This window comes from Capricornis sumatraensis, chromosome 4 (assembly GCF_032405125.1).
Source record: "Capricornis sumatraensis isolate serow.1 chromosome 4, serow.2, whole genome shotgun sequence".
Taxonomy (NCBI): Eukaryota; Metazoa; Chordata; class Mammalia; order Artiodactyla; family Bovidae; genus Capricornis; species Capricornis sumatraensis.
In genome coordinates, this window is record NC_091072.1 from 117653228 (window position 1) to 117669125 (window position 15898).

At 51.4% G+C, this 15898-nt stretch overlaps 1 protein-coding gene across 1 annotated transcript; it reads right to left on the reverse strand.

Moving 5' to 3' along the window:
* Positions 1-382: 382 nt before the first annotated feature.
* On the reverse strand, positions 383-10981 carry MB (myoglobin). Its single transcript, XM_068971916.1, has 3 exons — positions 10887-10981; positions 5085-5307; positions 383-529 (listed from the first exon to the last, which is right to left on the reverse strand). Exons 1-3 carry the CDS (start codon positions 10979-10981, stop codon positions 383-385), a joined length of 465 nt encoding a protein of 154 aa, XP_068828017.1.
* Between the last annotated feature and the right edge of the window lie 4917 nt (positions 10982-15898).

Sequence of the window (15898 nt, forward strand, 5' to 3'; positions counted from 1 at the left end):
GGGGCTAGGTGATGGGGTCAGAGAATTAGGCTGGAGTTTATGTTGACAGCTCGGATTAGGGATTTAAGGTGAGGGTAAAGGTGCGGGTCAGTTTAGGGGTTGGTAGGAATTGGCTTGGCATTGAGGTGAAAGGAAAGTTGAGTTTGACCCAAACTCAGCCAGCCACAGTCAAGCTTCTCCTGATTTCCAAGTTGATGACCCTCCACTGAAAGCCCGGTCCCCAGGCCTCTCCCAAGGCTCCCTCCACCCACAACCCATCCACCTCTTCCACCCACCTCTCTTAAACAAAGCACACACTCAGAAGCAAACCCTATAACTACTTGGGATTCAGTCCCTGCCCGCCCTGCCCAGGTGGGTAGGGTGAGGGGCACAGGGGTGGGGCTTAGCCCTGGAAGCCCAGCACCTTGTACTGGGCAGCCATGTCGTTCCGGAACAGTTCCAGGGCCTTGCTCATGGCGCCCTGTGCATCAGCACCGAAGTCTGAAGGATGCTTGGCATGTAGAACATGGATGATGGCGTCCGAGATGAACTGGAGGGACAGGAGCAGAGGGGTGCTGGTCATGGCAGGACAAGCCAGGGGCCAGATGGGAATCAACCCCAGCCCCAGCTTTGCATTATTGCAGGGCCATTTACTGAGCACTTATTATATATCAGGCACACTACTGAGTGGTCTCCATGGATTAACTCCTCTAATCCCCACAACCCATGAGACAAGTACAGATGGGATAATAGAGGCCCATCTTAATACAGAGGAGGAAAGGCCAGGCCTTGGGCTTGTGGCCACAGTCACATGGCTTGGTGGGTTGGCTACCCCACCCCCAACCAGGGGCTTCCCAGGTGGCTCAGAGTAAAGAATCCACCTGCAATGCTGGAAATGCAGGAGACATGGGTTCAGTTTCTGGGTTGGGAAAATCCCCCGGAGGAGATCATGGCAACCCACTCCAGGATTCTAGCCTGGAGACTCTCATGGACAGAGATGGGCTACAGTCCCTAGGGTCACAGAGTTGGACATGACTGAAGTGACTTAGCATGCACACACGCTACTCCCCTCTACTATGTTCAGGATGTTTTATTGTTCAGTCATCAGTCCTGTCAGACTCTTTGCAACCCCGTGGACAGCAGCACGCAAGGCTTCCTTGTCCTTCACTATCTCCCTGCATGTGCTCAAACTCACGTCCATTGAGTCAGTGATGCCATCTAACCATCTCATCTTCTGTTGCCCCCTTCTCCTGCCCTCAATCTTTCCCAGCATAAGGGTCTTTTCCCATGAGTTGGCTCTCCACATCAGATAGCCAAGGTACTGGAGGTTCAGCTCAGGATGAGGACCCAACCTATTACATGGTTTTAATCCAGGATTTTGCAATCAGAAAGTCTAGAAAATACTTCCATGTGTGTGGATTTAATTTTTGCATTTAATGGCTTAGGATGGTGATCTCTTTCAGTAGCCTTTTGGAGGGATGGTAGGGGAGGGTGGTCAGAACATCTTATTTTCTGCACCAAGCATGGAGCTGGTCCTCAGAAGCATTGATGGAAGGGAAGGAGAGAGAGGAAGCGGAAAGGGACCAGGTCCACGCTCGGGCCCAAGACTGATAATATGTTACAGCAGCCTCACCGTCACCGCTGGCCCTACCATCCACATTGTCATGCCCAGGAAGATGGGCACAAACATCGCCACAGCACAGGGCTGCTTTAAGGGACTGAGCAACCTTATATAGTAAGAAGCTACTTGCTTTTTCAACAGTTCAGAAAGATTTGATGCCAATTTCAGCCATGGCCTGTGGACAAGGGGTGTCATTTTACAGAGGCCCAGACTGAGGTCATGTTGCAAGGGGATGAGAGAGCTGGAATCTGCACCCAGGGAACTGTGGACAAACAACAGCCAGAGCCAGGGAGACAGAGGCCACCACTGGTGGGTTTGTTCATATTCTCTGGCATCCAGGGTACAAGTGGCCAAAAGCTGATGGGTAGGGGTGAGGGGAGCACGTGCAGGGCAGCCTCAGAAGCACAAATGTCAACACCTAGTAAACCCTGCTTGGCTCAGAAACCGGGACAGCGCCACAAACACCTACTGCTGGGCATCAAATGGAACATGTGTTTAATTCCCTTTTAATGTCATAAACATAACAAAGCCAAGTGAGGGGATGAACTGACCTAGCAAGAACTTGGAGACCCAGGTTCCAGGCCCAGTTCCACCCTGACCTCCACGGATGACCTCACATGTAAGAGCGAGATCCTGACCCCATTAGGTCCCTCAATTCAGCCTTTCCTGAGTCAACTTCTGAGTCACTAATACTTACAAAATTGTGGGCTGAGGCAGCTAGAAGACTGAGAAAAGACTTTAGCACCCAGCACCCGCTGGGGCCCCCTTGCTCACGGGTGAGAAGGAGCAGTTTCCCATGAAGAACAGGACAAAGGTTCCATGGTGAGGGGAACAGCAGATGCGGGGCGCTGTCTTAATTTTTCACAGTAGCTCAGACGGTAAAGCGTCTGCCTGCAATGCGGGAGACCTGGGTTCGATCCCTGGGTCAGGAAGATTCCCTGGAGAAGGAAATGGCAACCCACTCCAGTACTCTTGCCTGGAAAATTCCATGGATGGAGAAGCCTGATGGGCTACAGTCCATGGGGTTGCAAAGAATCGGACACGACTGAGTGACTTCACTTCCACTTTCTTTTCAAACTTGTTTTAAGTAGACCTGGTTCTAGTCTGCTAGCTGGTAGTCCTATTTCTAGACCGCACTGGTTTCTCTCTAAGCCTGTCTGCTCGTCCCTGGAGACGAGATCCATCATTCAAGCTGGGTTGTGAGCCCCCTGCCTGTCACTGGGGTTCAGATATGGAAGAAGCCAGGGTCTGACCTTGAGGAGCTCCTGTCCCACCCAGGAGACAGCTGGATAAAGAGATAAATTACAATACAGCCAGCAGGCGCCACGGCAGGGCTGGAATAAATGCCTTTGCTGGGGAGGGCTGGAATAAATGCCTTTGCTGGGGAGGGCTGGCAGGTGGAGCAGCTGACTGCCTCGTGGGCCAGAACTGAAGAGGTGGCTTCTGAGCTGGGCCAGAACTGAAGAGGTGGCTTCTGAGCTGGGCCTTGGAGAATGAACAGGGATTTGCCGAGAGAAGATGGGGAGGCAAAACCACCACTTGCGCAGAATCCCAGGGGCAGGGACTGTTCCTCATGTGCCTGCTCAGATGGGCAGGCAGAATTGTTTGTGTGTGATGTGGGAGAGCAGGTGGGGCTTCCCCGGTGGCTCAGAGGGTAAAGAATCTGCTTACAATGCAGGAGACCTGGGTTCGAGGTCCCCTGGAGGAGGGCATGGCAACCCACTCCAGTATTCTTGTCTGGAGAATTCCATAGACAGAGGCTGGACTGATAGGCTACAGTCCAGAAGGCCACAAAGAGTCAGACACGACTGCTGCTGCTGCTAAGTCGCTTCAGTCATGTCCGACTCTGTGCGACCCCATGGACTGTAGCCCACCAAGCTCCTCCATCCGTGGGATTTTCCAGGCAAGAGTACTGGAGTGGGGTGCCATTGCCTTCTCCAGACATGACTGAGCAGCTAACAGTTTCACAGTAACCATTGGGAGAGCAGGTAGGGGAGCTAGATGGTGGGACAGAAGACGATGGTGACAGCAGTTGCTCATGGGAGACGTTGTACCATCAGGAATTAAGAGCATGCGTTCCAGAGTAACATAGATCAGACTGTCCCTCCTGGCTTATAAGCTGTGTGACTGGGGGCAAGCTACTCAACCTCTCTGAGCCTTGTTTCCAAATCAGTAAAATGGGGATGAGAAGAGTCCCTGCCTGGGGAAGAGAATGCTATTTACCTGCCCAATGGCCATTTTCACCTTCTTCCTTGTAAGAGAACACTAGTTTGTATTTGGAGTGGCAATAGACTATGTTTCCCAGCTTTCCACACAGATAGACGTGATCTCATGACTAACTTTTGGACAATGAGATGTAAATAACACTGTTGGGTGAGATGCCTGGGGTTTCTCAAAAGAGAGCCTTTGTCTCTCCCTCCTGCTCTCTGTTTGAAATATGGACCAGAAGGCTGGAGCTCTAGCAGCTACTCTTGGGCCATGAGTCAACTTTGAGGGTAGACACCATATTTATGCCAAGGATGCCAACACAGAAAGAGCCTGCATCCCTGGTACCTATGGGGCTCCCACACCAGCTCTGGGCTCCTGACCTCTGAACTTCTTTCATGAAAGAAAAAGACAACACTGAATGCAGTTCCTAAGCTCATGGGGGTGATCGTGAAAGTTCCATGCCATGACCCATGCAAACTGCTTCTCATGGCCCATCCTAACCAGAAGTTATCATGACTAACCGCACCTTCACTGCTGCACCAAACTGCCTGTGGCCCCCATCCTCAGGGGTGATAGCCCCAGGGCCCTCTATTCACCAGTTCCCTAGTTCTCCTTCTTGCCACATCCCTCCTCCCACTGGGTCTGGACACAGGACTTGAAACTCAGACTCTCCCCAGGCCACCCAACTTCTCAGTCCGTCACAGGAGATTCAAGCCAATTGCTTATGCCTCGGACACCTGAGGCGCCCTCTCTTCATCCATAAAGATGCTAGAACTAATAATTCCCACCCAGAATCAAGCCCCAGCTACGGAACTCCTGGCACATGAGTCCTGCGTATGTCCGACTTGCAGTGGCACAGAGACTAGGAGCTGGGTTTCTGGAGGAATAGAGACCTAGTCTGAATCCTGGTCCTGCTATTTGGTGCCTCTGTGACCAGGGGCAAGCTGCTTAAGCGCTCTCTGCCTCAGTTTCCTCATCTGTCGAGAGGGTGGGGTAGTGGTGCCTACCCGTGGACAGAATGCAAGCTGTGTACTTCACAGCCACTTCTCCCTTGATAACAAGATACTCATTTGGGGAAAAAATATGCTTAATCTCAATGACCCAGGAAGAAGGCCAAGTGGGTAGCAGCCCACTTTACAGATGAGAAAACTGGGGGATAAAGGGGAGCAGCATAGGTTACCCAGCAAGTCATAACTGAGCTGGGACTTGAACCCGAATCTCAGGTCTTCGAGGCCTCCCCTTCCATCTTCCCAGCCACGCAGGCCCTGCCACTCACCTCCAGGTACTTGACAGGGATCTTGTGCTTGTTAGCGTGTGACTCGGCCAGGTGCTTCACCTCCGCCTCGTGGTGACCCTTCTTCTTCAGGATACCCCCCAGGGCCGTGAGCACGGTGTTGCCATGCTTCTTCAGGTCCTCGGAGGCCTTCATCTCAGCCTCTGTCTTCAGGTGCTTGAACTTGTCAAATTTCTCCAGGGTCTCGGGATGACCTGTGAAGAGCCTGGGGGGTACAAGGAGGGCTTGAGTTAGACACAGGGGTCAGGAGGTGGCCAGACTCAAGTTCAAATCCATACCTTCCCAGTTGCTAGCTGTGTGACTCTGGACAATTCACTTCACCTCTCTGTGCTTCAGTCTCCCCATCCAAGGAATAGGGATAATGAGTCCCTTCTTATAGAAGGGTGAGAATTAAATTGAATGAGATGGTATAGGCTGAGGGCCACACAGGAAGTGTCCTATAAATGCTTGCTATTACTATTTTTAGCATCATCATCTGCTTCATTGTTACTGTAAAAAGCTGGAAGGAAAAACATGTGCTTGGTACCTGGCCTCACCCCCATTTGCTCTAAGTTGTTGGGAGCAAAGATGACTAGACGGTGTCACAGTGGAGCACGGAGGAGCACGGGGGCTAAGGATTTGTGGAGCATGTGCTGTGTGCCAGGCCCATGCTAGGCTCTGCACTTGCACTTCCCTTTGGGGATGTATTATCCCTATTTTACAGATGAGGGAACAGAGGCTGAGGAGTATGAGGTCCTAGCTCAATATCAGATAGCCGGGGTGCAGACGAGCCAGGCTGAAATCAGATCTGAGTGACTCAAAATGTAGTCGATGCAGGGGACCATCTCTGCAGCTTCCTGCCTGAGGATCATCCTTTGGCCACTTAAATACCTCCAGCCCCAGGAGGCTCACCACTTCCTGTGACAGCTTTTCTAGTCTGAACAGCTCTCAGGCTCAGAAAGCTCTTGCTTATTTTGCTCTGCCTCCCTGTTCTTCCCAGGCCTCTCACAGGACTGACAGTGAGAATCTCCGGTGGGAGCCATCTGCCAAAGACCAGGTCCCCACTCCTGCCAGGGACCCAGGGAGCTGGCCGCAGTGATCCGAGGAGTCACCTGTTGCCTCGGACTTCAGTCTTTCATTCTGCAGAAAGGTGGGGATCATTAAAGGGAGTTGTACCTGCCACGGGGAGGAAGGAGAGATTTTCCCCATTGCTCATGGGCAAAGGGAAGGCTGCAGAGGTAGGTGACTTGTCCAGGGTCACATGTCTAGTCAGTAGCAGAGCCAGACGCGAACCCACACAGATGGTTCCATAACTCATGCTGTCTCTTTTGTGTTGCACCAGGAAACCTCTGCCGGAGTGACCCTGTCTGCTGGACTTCCCATCCTCTTGTCTGATGGCTTCAGTTCCTTGAAAGCTTTCTCTTTTGCAGTTTCCTGGCTCTGGAACACCCTTAAACCTAACTGTGGACACACTCCAGTGTGCACAAGTATCTCACAGCATATACCCACAATCACACGCGTGCTCATGCAATCACGCGCGCACACACACACACACACACACAGGGCATAGCACAGACAGGGAGCGCCCCCTTTCCCCAGGGGCGTGTCCCCCCTGCCTTCCCAGAACACCCAGTGCTGCCCACAGCCATGCTCAATGTCACTACTTCATCTGGGGCCCTGGCCAACCCTTCTACATCACTGACAGCTCATCTCCAGCACCTTTCACCCCAGGGTCCCTGAGATCCTGCCTATTATTATCTGGTGACAATGATCCTTGAACTCCTGCCTGACAGATGCAAGACCCAGAACCCATAGGTGAAGGTCGGGACACTGGAGGGAGACTCTCTGGGGAAGAAGAGGACCGAGGACCTGGGACCCAAGGCCGCCAGGGGTGTGAGACATCTTGGGAGACCCCCGGATGTCTGGGGAAGAGACTAAGCACTGAGAATTATGAAAACTGGGTTCTGGCCCCAGTTCTGCCTCTGCTGTGCTCTGTAATGTTGAAAAAGTCACTCAGCTCCTCTGGGTCTTGGATCAACTATCTGTAAACCAAAAAGTTTATTTCTCAGCTTCCAAGTTCTAAGGCTTGACCCTTCCAACCCGGACCTCACCCTACACTCTTAGCACTTGTCAGCCAGAGAGGGAGCCCCAGATTTACTTTAACACTGCAGAAAAACCTGGCTCCTGAATGCCCACCAGATCTTCCTTCCTACAGCTGCCTCCCTCCACTGCCCCCAAGGCCGGCAGCTGGGAGTCCCTGGGAAGCCACAGAAAGCCCTATCTGGGAACTTGTGACAGTGGCAATTCAGAAAATGAGCAGCTGGAAGACCCTCACCCTATAGAAATGGGTGGGTGGGGGGATGGGGGGCGTTTTTCTTCCAGTGTTTCAGAAGCACGCGCTTGCCTTGTGCTTTCATCCTCAATCCTATCATCAACCTGCCTAGTTTATTACAGGTCAGTGGGAAAGGAGGCCAGTTCCCAGCTGTGCTCTGAGCTGAGACCCAACCAGACACCCACATGAAAGATGGAAGACACTCCCAGGCCTGCATAAATTCTTCTCTGCTCTAGAACCCAAGAGCCAGATGAGACTGGGAACACATCTCTAGTGTGCTAAGACTGCGGGACGATGTGGCATAGGGTTCAAGAGTGGGCGTGCTGATCCGGGCTGCTGGATTTGAACTCCAGCTTTGGGATTTCAGGCAAGTCACTTAACATCTCTGTTAAACGTGGGGACTATAATAATGTCTACCTCATGAGGTTATTGTGAGGCTGAAATGAGTTAATATACAGGAACACTTAACACAGGGCCTAGCAATCAGTGTGTAATATATATACATATTTGCTGTCCTCATCAAAATCTCTAGGCCACTATCACCATCACCATCACCATCTGCGTCATCCTCACCATCATCCCCTCCACCATCCTCACCACTCCATCCTCACCATCATCCCCTCCACCATCCTCACCACTCCATCCTCACCATCATCCCCTCCACCATCCTCACCACTCCATCCTCACCATCATCCCCTCCACCATCCTCACCACTCCATCCTCACCATCATCCCCTCCATCATCCTCACCATCATCCTCACCATCATCCCCTCCATCATCCTCACCATCATCCTCACCAGCTCCATCATCACCATCCTCACCACCATCATCGTCATCACTGGGACTGGGCATCTTGGGTTCTGTCTGTAGCTGCCACTGGTTGACTGGGACTCTTGAGTCATGTTTTCTCCTGGAGACATGAGACATACTGGCCACCAGCAGTGACTTCCCAATTTTTCATGGCCTTGAAATCCTTCGCTCAAATGCAAAAATAAATAAAGCAGAGAAGATCTGGGGAAAAGAAGGAAAGGCAGGGGCCCAAAGCCCTCTTCAGCTGCTTCTGCCCTCCTAAAAATCCCCGTTTCCTGGAGCCAGACTCTGCAACTGACCTTCCAGTTATTATGTTCTAGGATATAATGATCACATACTTGCAATGAAGCACTCAGAGTTTTATTAACAGACCGAACAGAATTTGCTATCTGTCATAACCAGAGGAGTGGGAGAAATGACCTTTTCAAGAAGAATAAGAAAGCCCAGGTTCGGCATCTGGAACAAAATCACAAGGTCATTTCTCACAGGGCACCCTGGGAGTCAGCATTCCTTTCTCCTTGTCCTTGGCCCCCAAACACCAAGAGGCAGAAGCTGTCGGTGTGGTTTCTGCATGTCTTCAGCTTAAGACATGATGGGGCATCAGGCTCTCTGGGGCCTGCCAGGGGTCAGCAGTCTCCAGCATCACGTCTCGCCCCTGGCTCCTGGCCCCTGGCAGTTTTCTCTGATCCACCCTGGGAAAGGAGGGGCTGTTTCTCCCATGATACAATACCCCAAGTCTCCTTCCAGACCTCCAAGTCACTGACTTAGGGCTGACAGCCCCCAGGTCACCTGGGAAAGACTCCTGTTTGGCAAACTGGTCTCCCACCCAGCTACCCTGCCTCCTCTCCAAAAGCAAGGCAGGATCAAGGACTCAAAGAATGCCAAGGCATGAGGGTGGGCAGGGATCTCAGAGACCATGAAGGCAATCCCTCCACTCAACAAATAGGGAAATGGGACCAGAGAGGGTTAGTGACTTGTCCAAGGTCACACAGCAAAGGGAGCACTGAGGAGGTGATGTCTGCTTTGGAGAGTCTTCCGTCCAGTCAAATGGGACCTGTTGCAGTGCCAGTAGCCAACTGACAGAGGCGTAAGAGGAGAAAGACACAAAGGAAACCCCCAAGATGCCAGTTAGATTCAACAGGGAACTTGACCATCCTTTCTCATGTGTTTTTGGCATGGGCCATGAAGGGCTGAAACTCCAGATAATAGAGCTTATAGCTTATGTCTGGGTCATTCTCCCAGACATGGGAGCTGGAAATGGGTGAAGCCTGAGGGAGGCTGAAAGGGTGTCTAAATGGGAGAGGAAAACCTGCTCTGACTCGTAAAGAAGGAGAAATTCATCCATAAAGTGTGAAGGACAATCCATTCACTCATGGCAACCAGGGCCCAGCTCTTCCCAGGTGCACAAATGTCGATGTACGCTTTTGACTCGTGCTGCCCAGAGCATGAGAAAGGACCAGGAGGAGAGGGGAGTCTATCACCACTTGGGGAAGACGGCAATGGGAACATGAAGTTCTATTTCTGAACCACAAGCCATCCTCTGCTTACAAAACTCAGAATTTGGGGGTGGGGGCGGGAGGGTGTTCTTTATTCAGGAATCCCTTGCTAAAGAAGGCAAGATGTGCTTGGAGATTATTCCGAGCCTTCAAAAGACACACCCAACATCAAAAGTCAGGATTAGGGACTTCTGTGGTGGCACAATGGGTAAGACTCTGCCGGCCAATGCAGGAGACACGGTCTGGAAAGATCCCATATACCGCCGAGCAACTAAGCCCACGCACCACAGCTACTGAGCCCAGGCTCTAGAGCCCTAGAGCCGCAACCACGGAGCCCACGTTCCTGCACCTACAGCCTGTGTTCCCCAACAAGAGGAGCCACGGCAGTGAGAAGCCCACGCATGGCAATGAAGAGGAGCCCCGGCTCACCACAACTAGAGAAAGCAACAAAGACCAGTAATAATAATTACTAGTATTATTATTATACTTTAAAGGGCCCAATTCTAAGCTTCATCTCCAAGAGTTACTGACATCTTTTGGAACTCACTCTATGCCAGGAATTATGCTGGGCCCCTTAGATGCAGCATCTTATTTAATTCTTACTTCTACTGTATAATGTAGGTATTAGGATTCCCCCCTCCCATTTGATAGGAGAAGAAGCTGAGGCTCAGAGAGGTTGTGTGCTTTCCCAAAGGTCACACAACAGCTCGGCGGCAGAGACAGGTGTAGAACTCCACATCTCATCTTGAAGGCCGTGTCTTAATCCTTGGCATTTTACAGACTTTAATGAACTTGTGACTCTGGGGTCATCCTTCCCTTCTTAGGTCCTTTGGGTCCTCATCCATTAGGTGAGGTGAGAAAGACCTCTCAGACCTTTCTTGTTAATTCTAGTTATAATTTTAGGATTCCTCCTGGTGGGCTCTAAGCATCAAGGATTTGATCATTAAAGCTCCTCCCGGCTGCTAGCACAGGTGTGAAATGGATCTGCTTTCCTGATTCCAACCTCTGACACATAAAAACAAAGGAGAACCAAATAGGGGGTTTAACAAAGTTAATTAACACAGCAGCCAACTGGTCAACCCCGGGGGCAAACGTTCCACCTTGCAGGCAAACATTCGTGACCTTGAGAAAGGAGGTGATGGGGGCAGTGGGATCTCTTCCTTTTACCTGATGAGGACCTCCTGCCCATGGCCTGCGACATCAGCCTCCACCTTCCCCCAGGCATTCAGCACCAACTGCCATTCCCCGTCGCTGAGCCCCATGGCGCAGTCTGAAGAAGAGAAAAAGAACAAGGGCGGACTGACTGGGTGTTCTGTCTCCGACAGCTGGGGTTTGAGGCTGCCTGGCCCCAAAGGGATTTTATACCTTCCCAAATGCTTGACAGGGATCACCTGACAGCTTGTTCACTCTCTCTCTCCCTCCCCCTCACCCCCTCTCTCATGCAGGGGTCTAATCTTTTCCTTTCTCTAGCCCTCACATGGAAGCTATTTTGAGGCAGGTGCCATTGTGGGGAGGTAGGCCAACTCAGGTCACGGGTGTGGTGGTGGTGGGGTTGTGTGTGCGGAGAGTGGGGTGGAGGCTGGGCCACTGTCTGGACTCTCAGAGGCCAACAGAAAGGGCACAGCTAAGGCCGATGCCAGTGGCCTGAAACCCAACTCCCCCTGCTGTCAGCTACCCCAAGAGGAACTGCCATGTCTCTAAGCCCAGGGCAGCAGGCACCCTGGCGTGGCCCTGGGACTGTCCTGGCCTTAGCAGTCTCTTTGCCCACCTTCTAGAAACCCACTTTGCCAGAATGCCTCTCACTCTTCAGAGTGGTGGGAAGGAACCTTGATGGTTTCCTGCTTATAACTGGGTGAACCCGGGCAGATCCATAACCTCCTGGAGCCTGCATTTTCCTGCTCCACCCAGAAAGCTCAAATACTGTTCAGATATTTTCCTCTGAAAAATTTTGCTTCATGGACCCCCTCAAGGCACAATTAACTGCCTGCCCTTTCCACTTATTCGCTGTGTTCCTGTCACACTGCTCACCTCACTGCATCCTATTTCTTTGTATCCATGCTGGCTCCTCAATTAGTACCCTAGCACCGGTGCTCAGAGACTTTGCCAGGTGCCAGGCTCTATTCTAATCACTTTACATTTGGTAACTCGCTTAGTCTCCTGACAGCCCTATATGATACAGACATCACCCCCATCTCGTGGAGGAGAAGTTAAGGAGCTGTGCCATGATCACACACATAGCTGATGGAAGAGCTGGGTTTTGAACCAGGAAGTCAGGCCCCTGAGTCCATGCTCTCAATCACTTTACTTGGTTATCACGTGCAGGAGCTTTGTTTCCTTCATCTGTGTGTTTCTTGGGCCTTGCACAGTGCTGTATACCAAGTTGAACTGAATAAATGTTCACTGAATTAAAAAGGTGGATGGCGTTCCCAGGAAGGCAGGAGAATGATCAACCCTTATTTTTCATTCATCCACCTTCCCATCCATCCATCCATCCATCATCCATTCATCCATCCATCAACCCCCCTATCCACTCACCCACCATCCACCCATCTGTCCATCATCCATTCTGCCATCCATCCAACAAACAGTTATAAGGTACCTACTGTGTGTTAGAAACTGCTACATGCTGAGGACACAAACCAGATAAAACACATCCTGGTGTTCAATCTCCTAGGAGAGAGAGATAAATAAGAGGAATAACATTACAGTTCAGTTTACGTTTAGCTGAGGGTCTACATAGAACTTTACAGTTTACAAAGTGCCTCCTTGGGCAGGATTAATCTAGTCTTCCCAATGCCCCAGCAAGGTAGAAAGCATCATCCCATTTTATAGCTGTGGACCACGAGATTCAGCAAGGATAAACATCAGGTGTCCTGGCCACCCTGGGACTGTATTGGACCTGTCAGTTATGACTGCCCTACATACACAGCTCTTTCTAAAGATAACTGCCCTGCCCCAGCCCCTGAGGTCATGTCCTCTCCCAAATCCCATGGCTAGTCACAGCTGATTGAACCAAGGCTGGGACCTAATTAGAGGCAGCCATTGGCATGGCTCTGTCAAATAGCCAGTGTCTATTAACTACACCAATCAGATCCCCTCTTTAAAATATGAACAGGGATGGCTGATAAGAATTGGCTATGTGGTAGGAAATGCTAGGTGAAAGGGTTCCATGGCTAGCACCAAGTAAGACCCCCAAACTGAGAGCTTCTCCAGAACAACCTTGGGTCTCCATTCTGATTCTGGTAAAGCCTGCTCCCATTTCAATTCAAGGATGACCATCACACTTCCTGTGTGACCTCTTGTGTATCATTGAGTGATCCCTATTTAGATATTGAGTCAGCAAACTCCTAATAACCAAAGAGACCAGAAGCACAAAGGCCCCTTCTTGACAATGTGCTCCTGAACCACACGTGAGGTTCCATATTAACCCAGGACACTGAGCTAGTATATCTCCAGAAGTCATTCAGCTTTCACAGTGAAAGGTTCAGTTGTAAAATGAGTAACTAAGGGACTACCCTGGTGGTCAGGCGGTAAAGAATCTGCCTTCCAATGCTGGGGACGTGGGTTCGATCCTTGGTCAAGGAACTAAGATCCCACGTGCCCGCTAAGCCCAAGCGCTGTCACTAGAGAGCCTGCACACTGCGACTACTGAGCCCACGCAGGCTGCAACCAGAGCCTGGGGGCCACACAAGGGAAGCCCATGCACCGCGACACAGACCCAGCTGAGCATTTGCTCATCTGTCCATTCCCCATCCCGCTACCGAGGGCCGACTCTGTGCCAGCCTCAGGATCAAAGAGAAAGGCCACTCTGAGAGAGTTTGCTGAGGTGTCAGCTCCTAGTCCTGGCTCCTTGCTGGAGGGTGAGTCCATCAGTATGGGAGGGACGCGCAGAAGGAAGGGCAGCGAGAAGAGCAGAAGCAGCAGCGAGCTGCCCCCAGTCTGGACCAACCCCTGGGGCCCACTGGGGCCACCCTTGAAAGAATCAGCATCACTAGTTCCGATTTAAATCCCCAGCCCTGGCTATGCCACTTGCAAAAACCTTCCACCTGGTGCCCTCTTGAGAACCTCGGCACATCCCTGAGGGGCTGGCAGAACAGGGCTCATTGTTATCACACATGGCTATTCAGAAACAAAGGCTTGGAGATCTTGTGCACCTGCCTGAAGTTGGTAAGTGGCAGAGCTGGAACCAACAGCCCAATCCACAGCCCTTGTCCCATCTCCAGCCTCCAGAGTTTTCCAAGGATGGCCTGAGTACTTAAAATCTCATCAACTTGTTACCAGCACTAAAGTGTTTAATATAAAGCTGTCACCCCCTTGGCAGGCACCCTCATTAACTGGCAAGTTCATGGAAACCCATGGCTTTGAAGTTGATGAATCTTTTAAGTTTTACCTTTTAAGTTAATAGGAGGGACCAACATCTGTTTGTACTTACACATCTCTACAACAGAACTGGCGGTACCTAGCAGTTGCTATGGCTACCTGCAGCCGCCAGCTTTGTTTGGGGGCTATAATTATCCCTGTGACAGCCTTCTAATAGCTGGGGCAGGGAAACTGGAAAGGCACAGAATAGGAAAGCCAGGCTGCCTTTGCATGCAAAATTTTCTGCAGCCTTACACGCTCATGTATACACACACACAGGTGACTTAGTCTGACACCCAGTGGGGCAGAACTAGATCCCACCGAGGGAGACCTGCCTCTTCCTCTTCTTCCCTTTCATATCACGGAATCCTTTGAATGGGAAAATCTGAAACATATAGAATCATCCCCGAGTCTTCAAACTCTGGGCACTTGAGATCCTAGAGTTACAGTTCTAGAGGGCCAGAGTCTTCAGCTTTCACCCCTCTGAAAATTTGGGTTCTACATTCAGAGTCAGAAAACTAAAGGAAGAGGAATCTAGAATCGTAGAGACATGGGATCTTGAAACTTACAGAGGCCTAGATGGTATCAAAGTTCCCACTGAATCAGCGGTCCCCAACCTTCTTGACACTAGGGACTGGTTTCGTGGAAGACAATTTTTCCATGGACCAGGGGTGGGGGGATGGTTTGGGGATAATTCAAGCACATTACATTCATTGTGCAATTTATTTCTGTTGTTATTACATCAGCTCCACCTCAGATCACTGGGCCTTAGATCCCAGAAGTTGGGAGACCCTGCACTAAATGCAGGAATTTTCCCTACAGATCATAATCTGCTTGAACACTTCTAGGAGCAGCGAATTCACTTTCTAAAAACCAAAGTATGCCTTGTTGTCAAGCTCACTCCCTTGTCCTGGCTCTCTGGTGCTTGGGAATGTAGAGAACTGGCTGAAAGAAGTTTCAGGCTCACCTACGATTTTTCTTGTCCAGACTACACATCCCCAAGGCTTTTTAACTGAATGCCCTCTGCTGGCAAGGTAAGCCAGGAGCCTGTCTAGTCAAAAAAGGCCGTTCTCCACCTTGCTCCCTGTGACTCCCACCTCTCCTCACTTACATACTCAGAACTCTCTAGCAAGGGGCTTCCAGCTCCCCCTGCACAAGTTTGAGGCCCAGATGACTGTGCACCAAACTCTCTTTCAAAGGTGACCTGGGAATTCATGAACCCAGCTAACAACTCACACCTCGCCGCACCCCCTCCCCCCGCCCCCGGCCCCCCGCGGCCCCTCCCCAGTGAATCTGGGGGAGGGAAGAGGTGTTACACTCTAAGACTCCACCGTGGGGAACCAAAGATGGCAAGAAAGAACATTTTGGATCTTCAAAGCTGTAGGTCTCCTCAATCTTGGCCACCCCCCTTCCTCCTCCACCTCCTCCTCCCCGAAGCCGCCCCTTTGGAGGCCAGCCCAGGCAGCGCCTCCCACCCACTTCCAGCTCAGCTTGCTCCTTCCTGGCAGAGTCTGCCTGCCGGACCAGTGCCAGACGAGACTCAGAGCAGGGCTGGGGCCTGGAGCCTGCAGGATCTGCTGGGGTCATGCATGAGTTTGAGGACCCTCCAAAGCTGGCCCCAGACCCCCCGGGGCCCGCCCTCCTCCCAGCCCCCACCAGCAGCCCTTGCACTGACCACGTCTCCCTTTCTTCCCAGCTGTCCTTCTGGAGCCTTCAGCCAAGTGGGCTGGGGGTGGGGAGAGGTGTCTTATAGCAGCTGGGGAGAGAGCACAGGGAACTAAAAATATAGTTTATATGGCAAGGCTCCTCCCTCCTCTCCC

Coding starts and splice junctions, on each gene's coding strand:
- MB (XM_068971916.1), bottom strand. CDS start 10,981: ATGGGGCTCAGCGACGGGGAATGGCAGTTGGTGCTGAATGCCTGGGGG. Junction 5,308..10,886: donor GGGCAGGAGGTCCTCATCAG/GTAAAAGGAAGA, acceptor TGTACCCCCCAG/GCTCTTCACAGGTCATCCCG. Junction 530..5,084: donor TCCCTGTCAAGTACCTGGAG/GTGAGTGGCAGG, acceptor CTGTCCCTCCAG/TTCATCTCGGACGCCATCAT.